This window comes from Pholis gunnellus (assembly GCF_910591455.1).
Source record: "Pholis gunnellus genome assembly, chromosome: 6".
Taxonomy (NCBI): Eukaryota; Metazoa; Chordata; class Actinopteri; order Perciformes; family Pholidae; genus Pholis; species Pholis gunnellus.
Window position 1 is genome coordinate 17,889,032 of NC_136532.1, and position 25,317 is coordinate 17,914,348.

At 41.1% G+C, this 25,317-nt stretch overlaps 1 protein-coding gene across 1 annotated transcript; it reads right to left on the reverse strand.

Moving 5' to 3' along the window:
* Positions 1-729: 729 nt before the first annotated feature.
* slc15a4 (solute carrier family 15 member 4) lies at positions 730-25,267 on the reverse strand. The gene is made up of 9 exons (XM_079161834.1): positions 25,117-25,267; positions 24,270-24,903; positions 21,869-22,161; positions 21,017-21,158; positions 20,749-20,829; positions 18,559-18,739; positions 15,065-15,223; positions 11,164-11,322; positions 730-2,453 (listed from the first exon to the last, which is right to left on the reverse strand). Exons 2-9 carry the CDS (start codon positions 24,843-24,845, stop codon positions 2,302-2,304), a joined length of 1,743 nt encoding a protein of 580 aa, XP_079017960.1. The 5' UTR covers positions 24,846-24,903; positions 25,117-25,267; the 3' UTR covers positions 730-2,301.
* Between the last annotated feature and the right edge of the window lie 50 nt (positions 25,268-25,317).

Consider the following 25,317-nt stretch of genomic DNA (forward strand, 5'->3'; position numbering starts at 1 on the left):
GACCCGGAGGCATTGTGCTGGTTTCCAACATTAAGCTGTCTGCTCAGTCCCGGCGATGTGGGCTCTCTGACCAAATTAAACAGGAAATAGCCCTCTCCGAGCCTCGTGGCTGTGAGGGCTTAGCATTAAAAAATGATCTATGATGACGTCTTGATTTCAATCTGTGTCTGATGAAACTATGAAGAAATATACTGCCTTTCCCAAAGGGAATGCAAAATGAGGCTTTAAACCTCTGTGTTTGCAACCTTTTCCCTAACAGCCGGCCACAGGGTGTGTTTTTTGAAATATAAATCATTATCACTGTCGACTTTGGGTTTCCCTTCGGAGCAACACACCATAGCGCTAACCACAAAAGCGTCCTGGCAGGTTTTAAAAAGCACAATTCGTGATTCTCATTTAAACAACAGAGTCACTCTGCCGCCTGAAATTAAAACATGTTATGCTATCAATGTTCTCTGGAGCTTAAAACATTTGTTATAAGCATAAACGTTTAGAATAGAATGTTTAAGATACTATTTTTTCTTGTATATGAACTCCTGACCGCACAACCTGTAACTTTAAAGGCAGTGAAAAAATATAAACGTGCATAGAGAAAATGTAGGAAAAGAAAACCTCAGTGAAAGCAGGTAAAGTGATGTGACACGATATGTGAACTGGCAAGTTGTGCCTAATTTAGACAATGACTGAAAATGACAAACCCAATACTCAATTTAATTCACTTTAATGACAACAAATGTATAACCACAAAAAAACAATATCCCAGTTCTGTAGCATCATGAAAACAGAATATAATTACAAAATAAAATGCAATAAATCTTTCTGAAGAGGACTGCAATGATAAAGAAAGCATGTATGGAATATGCAATAAAACAAGGAAAATCAATTCATCCGACCAATCAAACACAAGAAATAGCTTCTTGTTTTATATGTGCTGTTACACTATTCCTTGAGCCCTGAGAGTTCTCTTGTTTTAATAAAATGCAGTACCTTGTGCTATACCTGCTCTGAGAATTATAGCAACACACACACACACACACAACCATTTCTCTTCACAGTACAAAGCTAAAACAAATGCATCACAGTCTAATAAATACAACAATAAAAGATTATTTTTCAAGAATTCCGGGCAACACTGCAAAGCCACGATAACATTGTAAAACGCCCCCGACAAAAAAATACTGTTAAAGTTGTGCTTTATTTTGCTATGGAATTATAACTATAAAGAAGATGTCACTGTGAATGGGTTGTGTTTTTATATCTTAAGTCTGCACTTTTGTTTTTCATGGACGAAGCATTAATGCAGGGGATATTTTAAGAGCTACACTCAAGGTTTCCATGTTTAAGCTTAAGGTTATTTTCTAATTAGTTGTTTGTCATGCAGTTTTGCAGCTTGACCAGAAATGAAAAGCTGCTGTGAAGCTTCATAGAGTCATGGAGTGTTTGTAATATGAGGAGTTATTAGTATTCATGTATGGGTCCGTTTGTGGATTTCTAGCAGATTTATAGGATGGATTTATAGTATGTAATCTCAGGCAGTGGTAACAAATGTTGTAGATTTTTTTTTCTCTTAATATTAGATTTGAATAATGCGAGTTTCTTTGGAATCTCCTCAAACAAGAGCCCCATTCTGTCATTAAAAGCAATGATAACATGAAATGACCCCCGGAGTTAAAACATTTCCCATTCAATCACAACTATGTTACTGCATAGGTATTTCAAGCTCTCTATAAGCCCAACAGGGTAATTGTAATCAAGAAATAATGCTGAATATGTACATTTAATGCACAGAATTTCCCATCAGTGGATGGAAGTCCAGAAATCATTTAAAAACTGATGTTTCACACCAGGGTCAGTAATATGGTGAGCAAAAGAGTAGGTCCAAAATAAGACTTTGTTAGAGCACAAACAGTAAAAACGCAACTATAAAAACAACCAATTTTTAATGGCACCACTCCTCAAGTCAAGTGCAAATGATCAAAGAACGGCAACAAGCGTAAACACAGGAGTGAGGGAGTACAGTAGAGACGATTCAAACATGGCTCCTGCATTATTCTCTATACTTCCAGTGGTACCGGTGCATTCATCCAGTGATGTAAAACCAGGACGAAGACCCACCACTTAAGCTAAAATAAACATAAATACAAAATACACAGTCTTGACCGGATAATTTGTGAATGAAAGAGGTAAACCAAACTTTCGTAGGATTTGATTCGTATGTACCTATTCAACAGGGTCTTTGGGCACTGAGCGATATGAAAAAGGCAGGTATGGTGAAGGGGGATATGGAGACATGCGAGTAGGTCAAGAGGAGAGGTGTCTCTGCCTTTGGCTTCCTGCTTTGCCCTTCTGCTTGTCATACTTGAAAGAGATAATAAGGAAGACGAGCAAGGTGACGCCCTGGATCCCTGCCAGGAGGAAGAAGTAGTAGTGCAGAGAGCAGTCGTTGATATTACCTGGAAAGAGAGAAAACAAGGACATTATTATAATGAGATATGTTACACCTGAGCCGAGACTCCAAACAGCTGAGAAGCAAGACTGGCATTCAGATGACGCTTAAAAACTGAGCTGCACAGCAAAAAAAAAAAAAAAGAGACAAATATGGAAATATGGAGAACAAAAGAGTCAGTCATGACATATTCAGAGGGCGACAGCAGGAGGGTTCTTTTTATCACAAAGTACTGCGACGTGTTAAGAGAATACCAAAGGCAAAGGTAAACGGCCACAAGCTCGCAAGTGTGGCAGGTTGTTGTGTTTTTTTTGCTAGACATAAAAGGCAGACTTGAAGTGAGCATGACAGGGAAACGCGACGCTGTCAGGATTTAGGATTCAGCGGAGGGGCTTGTTACGTCTCATCTCAGCCACGGCGAAACCTTCTGAAAGTGGAGACGGTTGACCCCGCTCATCGACAGAAAGGCGGGATTGATGATGAGGGACTGAAGCGTCAGAAATAACTCACAGCTGTGATTCAAACCAGGGAGTCTTTCATCCATATTAAAAAGGACGGTTTGTTTCCTCGTGGGAATGGGATGCAATAAAAAGAAAATAAACTGATGCTTCCAGTGTGATCTGCTGTATGACTTCTGCACAGAAGGGGGGGGGGACAAAAAGACTATGATAAGACTGACAGAACTAAGGGCACACAGTTAGTTTCAAGACACCCATTATTTTTTCCTACTGGGTTTGGAGACTTCAACCAGCAGCCGGTGAACTCCAACCGTCTTAACATTTGCCCTAGTGTTGATTAAAGTGGTCTCAAAGCTCAAGAGGGGAGCTCTAAACAAATCCTGTTATCGTCTTGCCAGGGCTTTACATGAAGGGCGAAACAATAACAAATGTCTCCACTGTTCAAGTATGGAGACAATTGGATTGGCATTAGAGCAGCTTTTGGTCCTCTTGACCATGTCAGGCAGACCACTTGACTTTGCAGCCGACAGCATGAGATGAGGCCGTTTACAACTTTTTCTTGACGAGGAGACATTTTGTTGAAGGTTGCCTTGTACGAACTTCTGCAGCACAATGAAGAACCATGTCTTGGGTTTATTAACAGGCTCCATTGTAAGGCACGGTTTCAGCAGCGATACCTATAGCTTACATACTACATTATCGTCAAATGAGTAAATGTGAAGCCCCGGCGCAGTCTGCCGTCTTCCTCAGAAAGCTCCCCATTAGCTTCTCCCCGAGGAGCTGTCACACCGAATGAAGAGCCGGCGAAAGAGAAGAAGCGTTGATTTTAAATTATATATAGGAGCGATCGTCATTTCAAGTTCTGCCTATTCACACAGCAGGGAATGTGTGGGAGTGTATTCGAGTACAGCCTAATTACACATATCAATTTAAGGTTAACAGCCACCTGGGTCAAGATGGTGCTTATGGACTTACAGGATTTCCCATCTTACGTTTTCTAGCTATTTTCACAAAATCCTTTTAAAACGTTGCACAGCAGACACAATGCAAACGTTTTTTTGCTGTCACTTCACTTTATAAGAGAAGGTGGAAAAGTTGAGGTCTTCCCCCCGACAAAACCTCGAGCAGCTTAGGTTACAAACAAACAAACCTTTGCAGAAAGAAGTGCAAAACGTTAAGTCTTTGGGGCACAAACAGAGCACACCTGCTATTTTGGTTCATGGATTTGCAGCAGCGCAAAGTGCAAAAGGGCTGGCTGAGGTCGTATAGATCAGAGGGCGTGGTGAACACTAAATGCACTCTCAGCCAGTCACAGCACTGGTCTTATCGCTCAGACACAGCTGTTCCAATCACAGTGAAGCATGACATCAACAGCCCAACAAATGGAAAGACGCTTCTCCAGGAAATTGTGTTGCTGTGTAGACAGTGCAGAGTGGCACGACGTACACACACACACACACACACACACACACACACACACACACACACACACACACACACACACACACACACACACACACACACACACACACACACACACACACACACACACACACACACACACACACACACACACACACACACACACACACACACACACACACACACACACACACACACACACACACACACACACACACACACACACACACACACACACGCGCGCACAAAAGTCAGTAGCATATGGTTGTGGATTTGAAATAATTAAAAAATTTGAAGTACGTACAACAGCGTTAGATATTAACAATTAAAAAGCTTGTATCATCATCATATCAATCCTGCCATTTCAGTCACTGTATGTCATGTTGTAAATGGTTACCTTGTATCTTAAAATATGACAGCAGCATTTGCTTCGTAATGAATATAAAGAATTAAAAAAATGTTTAATTAAAAAGGTTGACAGGAGGCTTTTATGCCCAGAATTAACGACATCTGGTAATCTAATTTCTCCCACATAACGTCCTGCATGATGTGTGTAGAGATATTTGGGATTATTTTGCAGCAGCCTGGCGTCATTAGGCGGTAAACACGGCGGAAAAAAGACACTTCTCCAGTGGGAGGCTGCAGATTTATCAGCTCGACTGTCCTGCTGCATCAAAATACTCACAATTTGCATTCCACTGCCTCATGGGAATGAACCTCCCACCTGTTTGGGCCTCTCCTCCCACCCGAGTAGCATGCGCTGGGCACCATAATATCAAATAGAGGTTAATTAAAAAGGTCAACGCGCCGCTTGTGCTGGTCGTTGCGCCGGCACAAAATGAGTCTACAGCCATTCGAGCTGTTAATTCTGATGTTTAACAAGTATAATGTTCATCATGTTCACCAGCTTTAGTTAGCGTGTTAGCATGAGAACATTTTAGAAATCATTTTCTAGAAAGTTTACTGGAATGAATTATGAAAAAAGAAGACTTTCCTTTAAAGTGAACCTCCTTTTAATGTATTAAGCATAATACATATACAATCATTAGTTAGCTATTATTGAAAACTCTATTTACTATAGATTTGTATGCTTGCCTGTAAACAAATCTTTGCATGTGTAGCTCACTGCTGTGTTGACTAAAACACTGTCTTGGTTAAAGTAGGAATTAATCAGACTTTATTAATTGGAACTAACTAATTAAACAGCGGGTCTATTTTCCCTATAACTATAAACCAAGTTAAAGAGTTATTTCCAGAAAACTCTTACGGAAATTTAAAAATGTTACCAAATTTTGAAAGGCTAGTCAAAAAACGCTGAAGAAGACATTTTTAGGCGACCAACCAAAAAGGTTCAAATGAACTGTGAACTGAAAACACAATATGAAAGGGTTAAAGTTTTAAGATGGAAACGTGGACAACTTCCAGATCGGACAACGTTGCGATTTAAGAGAAATGGTGTTCTCTAAATACACACACACACACAAATGTGCTCACATGCCAAAACATAATCTACGGGCTGCATTAAACTAAACTGTTGAAAGTCAAAGCCTGTGATTAAAACATGCCAGTGTCTACAGAGGCCTGTAGAACATCCACCTCACTGCTGTAGAGTCAGCCGTGTCACAACGTATTCCCAACGAACACAGGCACCTTCATGTTCTTCATGATTCAACAGGGCGTCTGCTCCTGATCAAAGGACTAACTCATCTGATCATGCAAAGCACAGGGATAACATGTTTCACTCGTGATCAGTGGAGCGGATCACTCTCTGTACTGCGTATCGTGCATATAAATAATTATTTTTCCAGTCTCTGTGTTGTGTGCACAGTCTTGTGGATAATTAGAAATCGAGCGGGCTAAAATAACAGTCGTCTTCGTCAACGCCGTAGCGACGCATTGGGCCGCCTCCATAGCTTGAAACCTTTGATCTAGGAACAGAGAGCTGGCTGATGACTGAGCTTCTGAGCGGCAGATGGAAAACACGACACTTTGACCCCCTGGTCATATTTTTAAACTTATTTTGTTGTCATCTTAAATTTGATCAAAATTTGAAATTGTTAAAAAAAAAAAAAAAAAGAAGATAGACCAAGAACCAAGGGCAGTGTTTGAATAATTCATGCAGTGCAACGTGTTTGACAGGAGAGCATGGGAGGAAACGGGAAGTGCATTAGCAGCGAGCGCGCTTGCATTTTCAATCGATAATTTCCCTTAACTGATAAACCAAGAGTGTGCCACCGCAGTCTTAATTAACAGAGCGGTACGGCTTACAAAGAGCTGGGAATATAGTGCACAAATGATGTCGGGGGAACATCCAGAGCATTTAGTAAAATATGATCAGTTTAAAGTAGAATATGAAAAAAAGTGTGAGCATATTCAACACTCCCTGAGTTTGCCCTTAAGCAGGCACTGAATGTCAGCATGACAAATGTACCAAATCCTGATTTTAGGACATTTCTGCTCTACTGAAGAAAATGTTACCGCAGCGTTAAGTTGACCGGTGAGTGGATCTCAACCTTTGTTCCAGATTTTAAAACTTCTCTCTTAACTAGGACCCAAGGAATGCAAAAGAACTGGCAAAAAAAAAAAAAAAAAAGCAAGATCTAATTCTTTTGGGAACAGCCTGAAAAACTGTGCAAGGTTTCAGTTGTGCAATGGTTCTTGATCTAATTTCATTATACATTAAGTTAGGCTCGACCTCCTTTTACAGCCTCCGCCCCCCCCCAGGCCCAACCACTTTCACAAATATGGAGGGCTAATTACAGCAGCAAAAGACTAAACAAGGACCTGCTGTAAAACACATTAATGAAGCCCATAAATATTTGACAGTTATGTTAAAGGGGAGGGAATAGTGGAGGCCAATCAGAGTGGATCATTTTGGTCGTTACATCATTTTTTAAGACTTCCACATGTGGACCCGGTTTACAGCACTGACTTAGTGAAGGACAAGATTGTGATTAGACTGAATGCACCAACAGAAGGGGTGTATACACCATACATTTTTTATATATATATATATATATATATATATATATATATATATATATATATATATATATATATACATATACATATATATACACACATATATATACACACACACACACACACACACACACACACACACACCATCTAATATCAGAGATATAAACTTGTGGGACAATTTACCTGCGAGTGGGTTTGAGCAGACCATGCGAGTCCAGATGAAACGGGTCAATATCAATTCAACGTTTGAAAATAGATGAATTGATCCAGACCTTCAGTGCAGTGACCCAACATTTGAATGCTTCAATGCATTCAATACCATCCTCAGAATGAAATCAGAGAGGGAATCAATGAATGTTTGTTTCAGCTATAAATATTTATATAAATATATACATTTTCTGCAGTTCCCCTCTTGCTCATGAAACTTTGTGATTGATGCTGGAGTTTTGTAAATGGCTACAACATGCTTACTATTTGCCTTTTGTTGCCTCTGACATGTCTAATACATGCACCACAACATACATTTTCAGACAGAGTAAGAGTTCTTGTTAAATTTGCCAGATCTGACATTAAAGGCTTCCATTAAAACGTTGACATTTCACTGAATGTGATCCAACACTTCATGAGCAGGATGTGCGAATGTCAGCTCTCTCTGAATGTCTGAACACGTCCCAGACATCCGATAGAAGATCAGACACTTGAACACTGGTCAAAGAAATAGGCTGTTTCCTGTCATGTGACCATAGGGGCTCACAAATAAAACATTCACTTTGAGTGAATGACTCTCCCACAAAAGGCAGAAATGCAACAATAGACATTTTCTAGGAACAAAAAGCCCCTTGTGTGTAAAAGATAATGAGGGTGAAGAACATAAAGGTTGATATTTGATTGACTTGACTTATGAGGTTAAAACAGCTCCATGCAGGAAAGGATGAGATGGAGTTATATACTCAGCCTATAAAAAAAACACCAAATAAAAGTGTGTGATGGATGACGACTCAACCAGATGTCACCATAGTGGGGAAACGATGTTCCGTGGGATTTGCAGGATCCTACGTTCTAAGTTGGAGAGCAGATGTGGCTGAAATACTGAATAACCTTTTTCATCACTGCTTTGCAGACTGATGTCAGTCACACATGAGGCCTTTCACTCCCACGTGCCAAATAGGAAAGTCATTCGCGTTCGAGACTCAAAACTCCAAGAACAAGCGGTAATGATCTCGGTTTATGAGTTGTGAAAGACATAGAATACATACGCATGTATACCTGACACAATTCGAATAATGCTACATGTGCAACAAAGGTTGGCGCATTTGGAACTTTAATTCTCTGTTGATGAATGCCTGTAATAGAGCTGCAACTAAACATTCTCATTATGAACCAACGTATAAACCTTGCTAGTGCATGGGGCAGTACCTGCAAGTTCAAGATTAACTGCAAACATTTTGCTGAATATTTCAAATGAAAAATTATTTTGGGTCAATCGCCTGCTTTTACAGTATCTCAATATTTATATTTGGGGTCAGATCGGTCTCAATATCAAAGAATGCACACAAAAGGATTCACAAATTGCGTATTTTGTGATTTATATATAAATTACCCTCTGCACAAAAATAGTTCTTTATATATAAACTATTTTTTAATCCATTGAAAAATACAATCGTGGAGTCATTTAAATATAAATCGTTATGTGTGCATTTATTAATATTGAGACTGAACTGACCCCATAATTATGTACAAATTATAGACAATAGTTGAGCCAAACGTATCTGCATGGGATAATTTCCTTCTTATCAGCATCGCTAACGTCACCATTCATAGTCACAAAAAGTGAACAAACACACCATTCACAAAAAAAACATGTAAAAGTACCAAGAATGTGAGACTTGTTCTTTAACATTTCCAAACTAGCACAAAGGGCAGACTAGATGTGACACTTACTGATGCTGACTAACATTAGTTAGTGCAAAGCAGGGAGAGAAGGAGCAATCCACCAGTGTGATGCCAGCAGTGCCATCTCCATGTAGCGCTCCAGGGACAGCTTTACTTATCCAGGGCTATGTAATCAGACCCCCAGCCTGTGATTAATGTTGCTCATCTGTCTTCAGGCCCGTACAGCTCAGTACAACTTAGCACAGCTCACCCAAAATGCTGTTTACTGCACACTATTCTGCCCGCAGCCATGGAAATAAGTTGAATCCATTCCACCTAGAGAGCCGTGAGATGTGGAAGAAGCTAACATGCAACAAAGTGTTAAAAAAAAAAAAAAAAAAAAACAGCCACAAAAACAAACTGCATGATCCCAGACTGTATTTAATGCCTCGGCTTTGTGCTGGGTGTTATTTATCAGTGGCCAGAAGGATGTTTTGTTCCATTTCTGCAGCTCACCTTTTCAATGACTTGTTTTGGAAAGCAAAAAGAAGTCTTACAGGCAATCTGGCTCTAGTTTAACAGGCCCTCAAGTGAAGCAAGACTGAGCAAAGGACGGATTTATGAAGTGTGCCAAGCATCTTCCAGTGCTAACATCATCAAAAAGACCCCCCTACCTGTCGGCGCACTGTATTAATGAGCTATTAGGCGTTTGTGGGTAAACAATTTACAGTGTTGGCTTATTTACCGCATGCTCAGAGAAAAGTGCATCTGGGTTGGGAGCCTCCTCTCGCTAGGGAGCCCATCCATCTGCTGCCACCGCCGCACTATTTACTCTACCACTTGGACAGATTTACACAAACCTTTTGTCGTTAGCCTGACATGTCTATTTATTATGGGAAACAGTCTTAAAACAGGAGGGGTGCACAGGGCGCTGTCCCTCCCCCCCCCCCTCGCTCTGCATCCAATTTACAAACTCTTTAAGTGGATTTTAAATCAGCACAAGCTTATGAGCATTCCGTGCGTCACTGAGAAAAAGCAAAAAACATTCTGCGTTCTGAAATAGATACCCAACAATTCTATTACGAGTCCGTACATACAGTCGGTGTGCAAAGTCAATAGTGCACTCCACATGCACTGAGCATCTAACAGCAGGATTGACAACTGTAATGCTCAATTCAGGGGGATTATGGGCAGCCCGAAGGAAACTGTGCGAGCCGAGATCAATCACCTTGACGACGTTCTTTAAATTTAATCCCAGACAAAGTCATGTGTCCTGTGAGTCTGCATGCATGTCAAAGGGCAGGGGGGTCAATCTTCAAACAATTGGGTCAATTGATTTTTTTTATATCAAGCTTTATATATATATATACACCTCAGATCAAATACAAAGCATGCTAAGCTTTAAACCTGCAATGAGTGATTGTTTTGCCAGCGGTAACTAACAGTAAACACAACACTGATTTACACATCTAGCAGTTACGAAGAAACATTATCATTCACTTTGAGCTGTGTTTCTGACCACCTGGTGATTGCAAGGTTAATATTCACTCTCCTCTTTGCTCCTGAGGGAAATATCTGGCTATGTTCACCAGCTAGTCACTAACTTTCTCTGTTTGGTGCTGAGCCGGCAGTGTCGAGCGGGTTTTTAAGAGCGCTGAAAACAGATGCCTGCTGAGGCTGAAAATGACGCAGTGAGAGCAGTGAGACTGAACCAAGAGAAAGTAAAGCTGCAGGCTAGAAAACAAAACAATGAGCGGAAAGAAGCCTTAAAGCGCCTCCGAACGTTCAGGAAAGTCAAGTGATAGTTCTCTGTGGGCGCAGCACCAAGACTGACCCCTTTCACATTACATATGTTCATTTGATCCGTTATTGTAAAAATATTGATTATAGCTGATTTAATCCGTTATGTTTTCGGCCTCTTGTGTGTGGTTTGCAATGACCGCTACACATGTAATGAGCGTATAGGCTAAAGTATTCTCTTACCGAAGTCTTTGTGGGATGACATCCAGCCAATCTCCTTGATGGAGACAATAGCCAACAAACCGGAGCCCACGAAGGAGCCAATCCCAGAGAAGAAAAAGAAGAGCCCCATGATTGCACTCTGCATGGACTTGGGGGCTGCAGAGTACGCAAACTCCAGACCTGCAAAAAAGGAGAGTAACAAGACAGATGTTTGTTGAAATGTTGGGTATAGAACCGTGAAAACAGTTCATATGCTACGTCCTGTAGCAACATGCTACAGCCAGTGATGGAGTAATTTAGCCTGTAATTTCATGCTACTTAGTCATACGCTATGCCTGCTGTAGTAACAAAGTAACACTATGCACTGAGGTATAATATCTGTCTTCATGCATCTATGTAATAGGACGGGGTTTGTTGACACTGACTGTTTGTATACGAGACCAAAAGGCTTCGTTGGCAGCTGCTTGGCAGCATATTTTCAATGGGGGCACTGGTTTGTGGTGCCAGTGTTTGTTATCTTCTCTGCTTGGTACTGGCCTCAAAAAACATAAATGTATTTCCGGAAAAACACATCACTCAATATTTACTGTGTCATGAAAAGAAAGAAAAGGACTGAGAAAATGGGCAAGGAACCCAAGAGAACGAAAGACACTAAAAAACATAAAATGTGTCTTTTTTGCCTAGAGATCTGTCTGCCTGCAAGCTGACATTGATAATTTCATGGCGCCTCAAACATGTGATTTTTCAAATGAGGGCCTATAGCTACATCTGTCAGTAGAGATTAGGGAGCTGCAGTTTAATACATTTGCCTTTTAAGACCTTCCTTGGGAGGGGGACATTGCACAAGTTAATGTGACGAGCAGTTTCCGTACAGATACCTGCGCTAGTCGCACAAAGGAACGCTTTAGAGGAAAAAGAACGAGATAAGAACATGGCAAACATATCGTTATTACTCAGTGGAGAGCATGAATGACCTTTCCAGAAGTTCACAATGATACATTTGTTTATGTCCTAAGCTAACCTTTTGATAGCAAAACAACACTGGTCAATAGCTATGCATATCACAGGGGACTAAAAAGGTTGGTTTGGATTCTAGATACAGCTTTGCACAGTAACGGGGACCGTACAGACCAATACAATAATAAATAATAAAACAATAATTCAAGAAACAATCAAAATGAGCTCGACCTTTCTCAACCAAAGGGCAGAATTATTTAAGAAAAAAAAGGCGGCCTGGAATTTAAAACGCATAAATATTTCTTCCTCCAAAGGCCATCGTTGGGGATTCATCGGGGGAGGGATTTTTCTTTCTTAGGAAATAACATTATCCTTTAAGATTTTTAGAAGTGCAATACATAATTAAAATACTAAAGGGAATTGCAAAAGTTGTTGCATATTCTTATTGCCTGAAAGCAGACAAACCTGGGTGGTGTACAAGCAAAGATTTACCAATCGTCCTACTCGAATGAGGATTGCAGCGAGGACGTTTGACGGCATCGGAGGCTTTAAACAGATTTATTCAAACAGAAGAATACTGAGGGGAAATACTTCTCCTAACCAGACATGTGTCACAATTCTGTCAGCCAATTTTCCTTTAGGTAAGCCCTGAGGGATAGTATGGCGGGAGAGAGGAGAGTAAGTCTATTTTAAGGATCCCCATAGCTTTGTTATGTCTGGGTTTCACTTTCATGGGGGACCCTGATACTTCTGTGTTTTAAAGAAGCCTTATGGAGTGAATGTGTATGTTCATTCGTACAAACAGCCTGCATTGCCTGGATCGGCTTGGTAATCCATCCAGTCTTAAATATTAATGGTTCAATCTTCACTCTTGATATAGATAATAAAGCGAGTGCTATATAGAAGAACCTACAACAGCATGACCCGTAGTAATAGGAGAATGACTCAATCATGGCTCACGGCCTTAACAAACTTGAACCACTAAGATAACGGAGGCCTGAAGCCCTGATCATTGCTGTAGCGGGAAAGACAAAAGGGAGGGAAGAACAAAACTACAGACAAACGGATAAACACAATACGAGGCAGATTTCTGTATTTTCTATATCACTCACACATTTCTCACAGACCCAAACTCCGCTCTTTTATTAAAGCATACTGTTGCTTCCATTCTTGTCTCAGAGTTTGCAACCGTTATTTTATGTAACATGAGAGCCATTGCTCACTTTGTCACATTATTGTATTACTGGAACAATATGGCCTTACTCCAAGTAGCTTTTAATGAAATGACATTTCCTGTTTAGGTCAGGGCTCACAAAAAAAAAGAAAGAAAAAAAAGAGCAATTTTCAGCTGATACCTTGAAATTATCAAAAAGAAGTCTGCAGCTGACAAATCCAGTAAAAAGTATTCTGACCTGCTTTGATTCAATGCTTTTGTTTTTAAATCATTTCTCAAAGAACAACAGGAAATCTATTTTTCCAGGGAACGCAAACTCTACCCCATTTCCAGTGAAGGATTATGGGTAGCCTCATATTGATGGGCATGTTTCTTCGAATGATGATATTAACTGGGATGAATCGTTCAAGCCGCAACAGAAATACAACTTTAAATCCGAATCAGACATGGGACTTTAACAAGCTTCCCAGTGTGAGAAGTGATGTAAACAATCTTGAACCGTCATATTTTCTCCCATCTTCTGTTGGTAGAAGATTAAAGCTATTCACAAAGGATTTCAACCCACCATTAAGACACAAAATAATAATTAAGGATTATTTCAGGTTAATCCAAAACTTTCAGAACAAGTTAAGTCACCAAAGTCACAGCACTCAGTCCATGTGGCATCTTGTCAAGCAGATAGTTTGGGCTCATTGTGCCAAGGTTTTGAGATATCTGCCTTTGGAACTTTGGCTTCCAACCTAATACGCCAATAGAGATTGATCAAATTCTGTTTGTGCTCCACAGTGAGAGATTTGTCGACCTGCAGATTTGTTTAATACCCTTTACAATCAATGAGCTGGACCGACGTATTATACGGTCTTTTCCTTTGGCTCGGATAGAGTCTACGGTATATAGTGCCTCTGAATGTAGATGTCTAAATGGAAATATAACTTTCAGCATCCTCAAAAGACATACCATCATATTCTCTGTATTCTAGTGTAATAATGTCTGTATGAGCAGTGTGAAAGCTGGGGACACATGCTCATTGGATAATTAAGAGTTAAACTTGCAATGCAGCGTATTTCAGTACAATTCATCAGGTTTATCTATCTGTGATTTAGTATGGGAGAGAAGGCAAGGGGCATATTACCATTTCATATGCTGGTATATATTTAAGCTCACAGTGGTAAATGTCAACACACCAAGTGACTCAACATGGAGGTGAAAAGTTTATGTTACGATGTTAATTGTGTTGCCACTGTGACTACAGCCCTCGGGGATACATGGTACAGTGTAAGGTGCAGAGCTGTGCATTCATCCATCCTATTTTCTACCGTACGTTTTTAGAAACAAACCAGAGGGAAAGCTGTGCGGCTGGTCACTGGCCGGAGCGAAGTCACAGCTTTCATCCCCATTTCAACTTCAAAAGGTTATCAGCACTGTATTTATAAAATGTCCCATTACTGAACAATGCCGTGCATCAGGATTGTCAATTATCGATCGACTTCTTGGTCTATTTAATATGGACTACAAGCCACAAACGCATTAAGCTGGTGCAGGCAATGAATCATCAAAGAAACTATAAAAAAAAAAAAAAAAATAGAGTTCACACATTCTTCATCATCATTGCATTCTGCTTAGAAGAATGGGCGCTACGGTTGAGCCCACAGTCCATTCAGAGTGGCTCAAGACCAGCTCTAATCATAAGGCTAATCACTGGAGGATACTGTATTTTACCGTTAGTCTGAATCATCACATCTACCTGCTGGTGGTGCTAAATGAGACACAGGAGATATACAACAACTGTACCTGCAATGCTGGCAAAGACTTCGCTGATTCCTATCAGCACATATTGAGGCACTTGCCACCATATGGGTAAATCTGCCGCGTAGTAGACAACGTTGCCAAGCACCTGGTCAATGGTACCCTTTGATTTGACGATCTCCAGGCGTTTGGTCTCCAAAATACCTGAGGGGACGGACACAAAAAAAAAATGCACATCAGCACAGTTCGCTGAGGGAGAAAATTTGGATAAAGCATACATGGTAAAAATTTTGCAACAGGATGCAAAACTACAAAATGCAAACAGGGCAACGGGAGAATCTAAAGGCTGAAGAAACACTTGTTTCGTGACACCAACAAACAGCCTAAATGCTGGCAGAGATAGAGGATTCAGTGACAGTTCATTAAGCATTTAACGAGTGTTAACACTATCCTACCACTTCATTAAGATCACATCTGCACGCTTCCATATTATAACATTTAGTAATGGAACAGTGCAGACGGTTCAATAATGAGAGCCAAGCCGTTGTCATCAACCACAGCCTCCTAAGAGCTTTATTCGATAGAGCTATTATCTATAGCTATTATCATGTAACCAGCGGCTATTTCCAGATAACTCCCAGAGACAGCCTCCTATCATAACTATACTTAATGCTGTATTTGAGAGGAGTTGTGGCCTTGTAATCCGGCTATCCTATAATACCAGCTGCCCATCTCAGGGAGTGTGGCCACTGGGCTGCCTAGAGCAAGAGTCACACTATAAACACACACCCTTGCTCCTCCACCCCCCCCACACACACACTTACTGAACATCACACATCACACAGCCCAGTGTGATCCCTGGCAACACTGCTCCAGCTTTTATAAAAAATAAAAACACCTAAAAGCCATTGAGCTTTAACCAAAGCAGATTAATATGTAAAGTTAAAACAATGTGATAAAACAATGCTAAAAAGCAAAATCAATGTCAGGGCAGCTCTTCAGAGCTGGCCCCAGTATGTGGTTGAAGTCCGGTGACGGTTGTACCAGCGGATCAGAAGCAGCACGGTGTCGGGCTTGACAGCGTGTCTGCTGCTGTCCCTTTGCGCTACATGGGGAGGTCCAGCTGTTCCTTGTGCCCCGCGTGTCAGTGAGCAAGATGAAACCCGGTGAAATATCGCCACACCAATGACATCAATTCCGGCACATGATGATGAAAGTGATTCTAACACTGAACAGCAGCGGTGTGGCTAATGGCTAATGTTGTGGACACAGAGTGGCGGGCTAACAATGCGATGTGTTGGCCTGGCTGTTCTTCAGACAAATGATGCCACACTTGGTCATTCGCATACTCTCCGTCTGTCGGTCTCTGAACACAGATGCAGATAAGCACTGAGGACACACAGAAAGACAGCGGAGGGGAAAATGCAGTTTAAAATGTACTAACAGTGCAAGGCAGCTCCCAGGAGTCAATGTGTGTCGACTGACTTAATGTGAAGCAAGGCCATGCCGGGGATAAACAGGACAAAGGCCCAGGGAATTATTCTTGGATTAATAATTGTTATAAATAAGATGCAGCTACGTCATTAATACTATAAATAACTCGCTGTACAGATTTGATCACTCGTCTGATTTGACTGCTAAAATACAGGTCAGAACTGTGTTGCACACTAGCCGTGTATCCACCTACTGGACCAATCTGTGACCAATGGCCAGACTACTGCAACATCATAAACCCTTTCTCTCCACTACCAGGACTCAAAATTGCTGTCTGCAATATTCAGAAATTCATTTAGCCTGAATTCAAATGCAGGGATTGCACTTTCTTTCAAGAAGCCAAATGGAAAAGCAAATACCTAAATAGCTTTTTGATCAGCACAAAATGAACATGTTAGGGCACCTTTCCTTCCAGGAAGGCTCATGTCCTCTGAAAAGAAAATATTACTTTAAACCCGAAAAGTAGACACATTAGGTTTGGTTCACAACTCTGATTGAAAAGGATGTTTTTTTGATGGGCTAAGTCAAGCTTTAATAACTCGCTAGAACATCTGAAGACTCTCCCCTCAACAAACTTTCTCATCTCTTCTTCTCCATGCTTATATAAAATACGATGAGAGTTTAGGCAATCACCTTCTCCTCTCGCTTACCCTTAAAAACTCACACAGACACCTCACAGATGTTTAGAGGGGTACTCTTCCCTTTCATCTATGGATCTCACATTCCGTCTATAGATCAACACTTACTGTATATGCTTGAGTCAGCAACTAGTAATATGTGAACTCTGATTTAAGCTGTCAAAGGTGAGCTTTTACCACATATGGAAAAATAAAAAGCTTCTTTTAAGACAGATACTGAACCACATTTAAACACCGGGGTGTATACGCATTTGTCTGTTGACACATTCTGCCGTTTGAGGACTATAAAGACGCAAGAATTATCTTTATTGTGCAGATGAGGATTCAAAGAACTACCAATTTCTCTTAAACTAGATGACAAACGGTAAGTATAATGTTATTTAACAGCTCCAGTGTTGCGAAGTACGTTCATAGGGCCACTCATGCAGCATACACAACCCACATTTATTTAAATAAGGACAAAAGAAGCACTTGTTAAAATGATTTAAACCAATGAACCGAGCTGCTGATTTAAGGGTTTAATATTATAATGACAGCTAATCAGATTATAATATTTGCTGATTCTAAAATGTTTTTCTTCTTTTTAATTTGCATGGTCAACATATTTAATCAACTCTCAATACTATTGAATTATCCTTCACAATTGTTGTCAAAGTCGATTCAGTGCATCGTTAATAGTCAATTGGCGATCTGGTTGAAGCCCACCAGTCAATATCTAGAAGGTCACTAATGACAGAATAGTTCATATCCTATCAGGCGGATGCATTGTGCGTCTCAGAGAGGGCAGTGGTTGTGGAAAAGTAATGTGCTTTGAATCTCAGGAGTGTTACTGATTTGCTTTCTTCCTGCCTTCAGGCATGTTTCTCTCAAAAGAGTTGAGCCCGGATGAATCAATGCAGCCGCACTCACTGACAGGCCTGGCTAAGACTATTTCCAAAATAATCCACTGTCTAGAAGTGAATCGGACTGAGCAGCGCTGCCGCATTCGGGTGCAGTCACTCAGGACCAAAAAGTAAGACGCCACAGCTCCCCCTGTGCTCCACAGGGCGAGGAACAAACAACAAAACTCAGGGACTTTTCTTCCCTTTGCATGTTTCGACGATCTGCCTAATTCTACAAAAAGAAACAGTAGAGGCAACTATAAATCAAAAAAAAGGTTTAGCCAAATACCTGTTAATCACACCTAGAGCTGATTCAAAGATGACTGAGCAACAATATTCTGTCAGCAACTTATGTATTAGTCACACAAAAACGGTTAAATTAAAACTAAAGCAGTATTGCTCTTTGTCTTGGAAGCACTGATTGCATGTGGCATTCACCACAAGCACTAACTTTGTTGTTTCATTAGTGTTTGTTTGGCATACTCGTACGACAGCGTAGAGAGAACATTTCTGCTTTCGCACTCACCCGCTGCCACGGCCGACCACATGACAAAGAACATCCCCACCGCAATCCTTTTCAGAGAGGAGGGCACCAGGCCGCGGCGCTTCAGGATGGGGTCCACCACTTTGTCCTTAAGGGGAATCAGCATAAGGATGAGCACTGCGTCAAACATGGTGAGCCAGGCAGCGGGGAAGCGGAACGTCATCTGGGGGACCCAGAGGAGAAAGATGAAGCAAAAGTTGTTCAAAAAGCAACAAAGCATGAAAACTACAGAGAATGTCAGTGGATTCCAACACAGTTAACCATGTGTTTGTGTGCAAATGAGTGTACATGTGTGTGTGTGAACATGGGGCTTGACATTGCTTTGGCACCCCCAGGTGGTCAAAACTAAGCATAATGAAATAGAAAATATTGATCTGTTTCTAATGTGTAATTTGCACACAAGGCAAAGTGTACCAGACTGAATTCACAATAAAAGTTTTCAGCACAAACACCAAACGTAGTACAAAGTATAAAGTGCAAACAGACTGGATGAAATATCAATCTGAGGAAGAAAATCCACTGTGAGCCAACAAATGATGCACAAGTTGAGGCAATATCTCACTGAGTGAGCAATGAAAGACTGCAAACTGCTGGAGATGTTTTTTTTGCAATTCAAATTCCAAAGTACCATCTGAGCTCCTGATGTGGTTTAACACTTCTGATAGCATCATTTGTTTTCAAATGGAATTTCCATTTCTTGAAATAACCGCTCCAACATCAATCCAGATGCAGCTCCTTGAAGAGTGTTTTCCTCCTTTTGTTTGTGCATTATATTATTCACAACGATAAAAAAAAAAAAAAAAAAAAAAGTGATTCCTTTACCAAGGAAAGCCTGGCATGAATGACAAAAATGTCCCAGCAGGCCGAGGTCTGTGGTGGGCATCGTGTTCTGCTTCTTACTTCCCTAACTGGATTACATACATATGTACTGTATATACACTCACTGTTATTAGGTTGTGAAGTCAAGAGGTGATAAACAAGTTAGGAATAAATTTAAAAAAAGAGCCAAAGAGGTTGGAAACCACTTATGCTTCACAAGGCACCATAAAGATAAATTAAAAGTACCTGTGTAATGCAATTCAAACAATTACTAATGCATAGTCAAAAAACATGTACTATACATTCATGGAGACATGCATTACATGCCACTACATTAGAGTAGTAATCTGAGGATCTAATTTGAATTATACCAAATTACAAACACATTCACTCCTGCCTCCCAGTTACTGCTATTTCAAGATGTAGTATTTGTTCAGTTCTTTCATTGAAATGTGTCAGGTGAGATGAGAGGGCACATCACAGAAGTATCTAATCTCACTTCCCTTTTGATGTTGAGAAGTGTTGACTGGTAGCAGAAAAAGGCTCAGTTTCGTTTTTGATACTAGATAAATTGTATGTGAATATAGTTCTTAAACAGATAAACAACGTTGAATATGAGTAAACAAAACAAAAACAAAAACAGTTTCTATGTCACAGTGTAGAGTATTGTGAAATGTAAGAACATATATTCCACACACGCACACGCACGCGCACGCTTAGATTGGGTGGTTTAAAACGCAAGGGTTTCACTTCACGTTTCTATGAAGTCACTGCACTTCACCATCACCCCAAGCATGCCTCCTCAAAAAGAAGAACAGATGTACTCTACTATACTGTGCATACAACACTTCCTAGTATTTTCCAATTTCATCACTTTTAGACCTTTGATTTTTTTGAAGAGCCGTCTATCATGTGGAGGAACTGAGGGGATTTCAGTCATCAAAGCCCTCCGGAACAGAACATACAATCTGTCAGAGAGAGACACAGGTACAGCAGCAGCACCAGTCAGGAAGAAACCGTTGGAGGCGCTGCTTTGGAGAAGTACAGTCACAGCCGGGTCGCTGATCTGCGGGGTATTAGTCTGTGAAGCAAAGTCTTAATTCCTAAGACCTTACCAACCTTTGCTCCTGCCTCCAGCTGTTACCTACCATTGTGTGTCAGTGACCTACTGACTGCTTTGGTTTCAGTGAAAAATCTAGTTCAAACCTACTTATGACGCGGCAGGTTAGAGCTCCAAACTGGCACGTTTACCTCAATGAGAGAGTAGTTGCTTAACACGTCACCTTATTGCTGCTTTTCTTTGAAGTAAACAATAAAACGGTACTTGGACTGAGTGTCACCACTTTAGGTTACCTGGTGGGAGTCGGCAGAGATGTTTGTGGCACTATCAGGGATCCTCAGATGGAGGCTCTGCAGGACGTATGTCGTCTGCATCTGCAAAAACAATAAGGAGATTAGAGTCTCAGCATGAGGTAACTCTCCCCTTCACAGACCACCAGGGTGCGCGTGCTTAGCTGCAGTCAGAAAGCTTATCCCCCTTTATTAAATCCCTTGATACATTTCCTCTTGTGTGAAACACGGCTCATGAATTTGGATTCAACTTAAAGTGGGTTGATCTTACCTGGAAGTACACAGTCCAGTACGGGATGAGGGCAAAGAAAACTGGGAGGATTTTCATCACGGATTTGACTTCCTCTACTTTCTCTTCCGGATATTTCCCTCCGTAGGTCACTTTGGCACTGTCCAGCAGGGTTGGTTTGTTGCTTTATGGAAATAAAAGAGAAAAACAACCTTAAAAATACTATTTGAAAGAGTAATTTATAGTATAAAATAAACACATGAATAGATAAACAAATATATAGAATACACTAGAATTATTCCAAACTCTTAAAGTGCGAGACTTAATCAGCCTTTTTAAGAAGATCTTACAGCACTTCTAGAGATAGGAAAGAAACTTTATTCTAAAGCCTATAATCCACATCTCTGGAGAAAATGTCTTAATATGGAATTCTTGAAAGGCTTCGGGATTGGCCAACTTAAAATATTCAATGTCAAGTTTTTTGAACCAAATGAGCTGCTGCGGTTCAAAGTCAAGTAACAGCTCTTCAGAATAACTTTTCACCACAGGGAATGAAGACGAACGCCCGGACCAGTGGAAAGAAAAGACGTATACTGGGAGGGGGATCAAAGGAGGCCTTAACGTAACAGTAGACCAACAACACCTAGCTGCGTTATTCCGCTGTGGTCACCATCCCACTTAACGTGGCCATGAACAAAGATACTCGCTTCACTGTTGGAAAGAGACTTCCCATCGAGATTGATTGATGCTTTGCTGCAGCCCGCTTATCGCGAGCATGCAGTTTGTCATTGAGGGAATGACTTTACCACTTTTACTGCCGGACAACACGGTTCCCATCACTACATACGGAGCTCTAAAATGATCGACACATAGGAGGCGACGTGCCGCTCTCACCGGAGCAGGTTAGGCTCCTTCGGTTTCTTAGAGCAGCAGGCGAAGGCCAGGATCTTGAACATGTCCGTGAAGGCGCTGCCGTCGGCCGGCTTGGTGATGAAGACGGTACGGCCGAGCAGAAAGACCAGGAAGGAGATCCCGAGGCACACGGTGGGAATGATGTAGCCGAGCTCGAAGCTGATGTTCTGCTGTATGTAGGCCACACCACCCAGAGACAGGATGGCTCCTAAGTTGATGCACCAGTAGAACCAGTTGAAGAACCTGCGCGTGGCCTCTGGTCCTCTGTCTTTGACCTGAGAGCACATCCAATCAGGTCATTGTAAGTTGGTAAAGCATACAGGGGGAATTTAAAACAGAAAAATGATTTGTCTCATGGGGGAAAAACCTTGAACTGCCTACATCGCGTCAGCTGTGCATCGTTCATGTTTGATTGCCAACTAACAGCGCGTGTCGGCTATAAAAGTGTAGTGATCAGCACTTTGACGCGCAAGTTCTTAAAGTCACATTAGAAAAATAACTTCACCAGGAAGACCAAATGAAATGACAGTTGCAATAAGTAACAATAAAAAAGTGTAGTAAAAAAGTGCATTATATAGACCAGCTGATGACATCACATGAAAATTACTGGATTTAATGTGATAATGAAATAGTGCAGCCTCACCATTGCATGGAATATCTAGTATAAATATAAGGCCACAACTCGGGTGAGGGATAACTAAAATATCAGCAACTTTCTGTTTATTCATTTTCTGCTTCCTACACCATTAGCTTACTAAAACTGCAATAAATTCAAGTAAATGTCTATGAAGGCAAATATTATTATTCTCATGATGGCACTGATGCATTCTGTATGCAGTGATCCCTGTGGAGGAAAAGATTGTATCACTGTGTGATTAAGTGGATATGCCTTTTTATATATGAGCACAAAAGATGCTGCAGTACAGCTACAATTAACTATTGGGGAGATAATGTCACAGCATTCACAAGCCCATGCCGAGCATAAATCTCGCTGGGGCTCCTCTGCAGTTGTGCAGCATCAGTTAAGAAAATAATCACCATGCTCAAACTAGCCACCTGATTGATATATGTTATACTATCATAACACATACAGGGTACTTGTATAGCTCTCAGTTTTAGCATTCAGTTTTGACAAGAGATCAATTAGTGTAAGTGGTTGTGTTAAGCCGAGCCTTTAGTAATTTCAGGGCAATACAAAATCTAATTTACTGTCTTGTTTTAGTGCTGATCCTCCATCAAATACAGAATACGATCAGAACATTAATATGTCCGCAGGCTGAGAGACCAATCATGTGATGTGACTCGTAAAAGCACAAGAAAGGCAGGCAGTGGAGATACAGTTTCCTACCCCCGGTATCCTGCTTTAATTCCACGTCCCTGTCTTAAGAGCTAGCCACCACCAGATGCCTACACAGATGCATCAGCAGCCCCAGTAATCTGTAACAGCATGATCAAGTTTCATATCAATAAAAAAAAATACTCACAACCTCGACTATGGCAATTTTCCCACTGCAAGACAGAAATCAAGCCGCATGTAACAGAAAGTATTCAGTTTTACTCAAATTGAGCAAAGTTCAAAGGATTACCAGCTCTTAGGACTTTCATCTGGAGGAGAATTAGCGGGAAAATTGTGCCTTCAAGTGATGCAGTTCATATTACATCTTTAGTAAATAAAGTAGCATGTTTGCCGACTTGTGTAACGACTTTTTGCGTGACAATCTGAGGCACCAGCAACATGTACCTGATTTATTCCATATATTGCAGTTTCCTTTCTGTTTGCCACTGTAAGATGTTCCCGTTTCTGTGTTTCTCTTCGGTCTCTGTATAATGTATGGATTTTGCTTGATGTTGTGTGTTTTTGAACATGATCAAAAGGAGCTTTGATAGAACTGTGAAAATCTTGCAATGAGCATAGTGGGCTCAAGAACTAATCGTGCTCACCCCGCTAGTCCCCTTTTGAAAAGGTTTTACTCTCTCACGGTTAGATTCTTTTGAAAAACAATGACCCCATTGATGAACTTTCCCATTTCTATGACCGAGTGTTGTAGAAAGACTTTACTTTATCACACAAATAGATGCGTTGTGTTTCATTAAAAGGCATTGTTTTTAAGTGTGTGTGTGTGGTGTGAGAGAAAAAGAGAGGTTATGATTGATGTCAGCAGCTTTATAATGGAAATACTTATAAGTGGCCATGGTGATCGAGACCATGCAGGTCTAAGTGAAGTGTCACGGTGCAAGAGATGGTGCATCCATCACATGACATGTCTGACCTCCATGATGTCACACTGCATGCCCGATCTTACACAGGCCCAGGTCTACTTTCAGCATTCCTTATTTACAACAGACCTTTTGAGAACTGAAATGAACATTGCTCATACTCTACCTGATCTGCCCCAAAGGGAGTGATGTTGGACTTCACAGTACCCACGCCTAATGCGATTAAAAATAGTCCCCCGTAGATTACTGGGCCACAGTATGGGGCGCGGATAGGACAGGTCACATTGCTTGGAACTGTAGCGTTTGTGCTCAGACACTCGGCAGGTTGCACAGGAAACGCAAACTCCTCTCCGCATAGCTGTATCCTGGTGTCTTCATTGGAAATAAAAGGGAAAAACAGCATGCCAAGAAAATATAGGATCAAACTTGAAGCGATTGTCCAGAATTTCCCCAAGTATGCATCCGCCAGCCAGCCTCCAAACGGGGAGATCAGGTAAGTAACTCCCATGAACATCAGGGGTCCCTGGCTCGCCTGAGTGCCCTCCCAGTAAAAGGGATTGCTGTTGAGAAAGAGCACCAGGTTGGATGTGATGCCGTAGAAAGCGACCCTCTCTAACGATTCAGCCAGCAGGATGGCAGCACATGCCAGTCTTCTTCCCTGGAAAATCGATGGTGGTGCAGCTCTGGTGTTCCCAGAGTCCAACAGAGGGGTGCTCTCATCGCCATCCCTGTTGTTAGCCATTCTCAAACAACTTAAACGGTTTTGGGGTTCTTCTTGATTAGGGGGGAAGTTAAAACACCTGTGAAGAAAAATACAGAGGAGCTTAACATGTTGGTGAAACGTTGACATCGAGGTTAACGAAGAGAAAACGTTAGCTTTACGGAACTCACAATATGTAGTCCTCTTCCTCATCATATATCTATATCTATATATATAATACATGCAGAGTACAAACTTTAAGCTAGCTTTAGCAACACGACAGCCTGGTAAGAACAGTTGGGTTTTACATTACCTTTCCAAACGCGTCCTAGTGGTCTTCAAATATCGCCATTAACACAGATGATATTTACTTTGGCTCGTCTTAAATCAGTACTTTGTCAAAGCAGAACTGGAAGTCAACAAAAACCAGTGTCACAGTACTATCGCGTGACACACAGCTCACAGTCAACACACTGTCACACTGACACGATCTAAAAGTGAGCTGTTAGCCGAC

Excerpts from the sequence above, each read along its gene's own strand:
- slc15a4 (XM_079161834.1), bottom strand. The coding sequence starts at position 24,845 with ATGGCTAACAACAGGGATGGCGATGAGAGCACCCCTCTGTTGGACTCT. Across the intron at positions 21,159-21,868 it reads AAGGAGCCTAACCTGCTCCG|CAACAAACCAACCCTGCTGG; the intron begins GTGAGAGCGGCA and ends ATTTCCATAAAG. Across the intron at positions 2,454-11,163 it reads GTCATCCCACAAAGACTTCG|GTAATATCAACGACTGCTCT; the intron begins GTAAGAGAATAC and ends CTCTCTTTCCAG.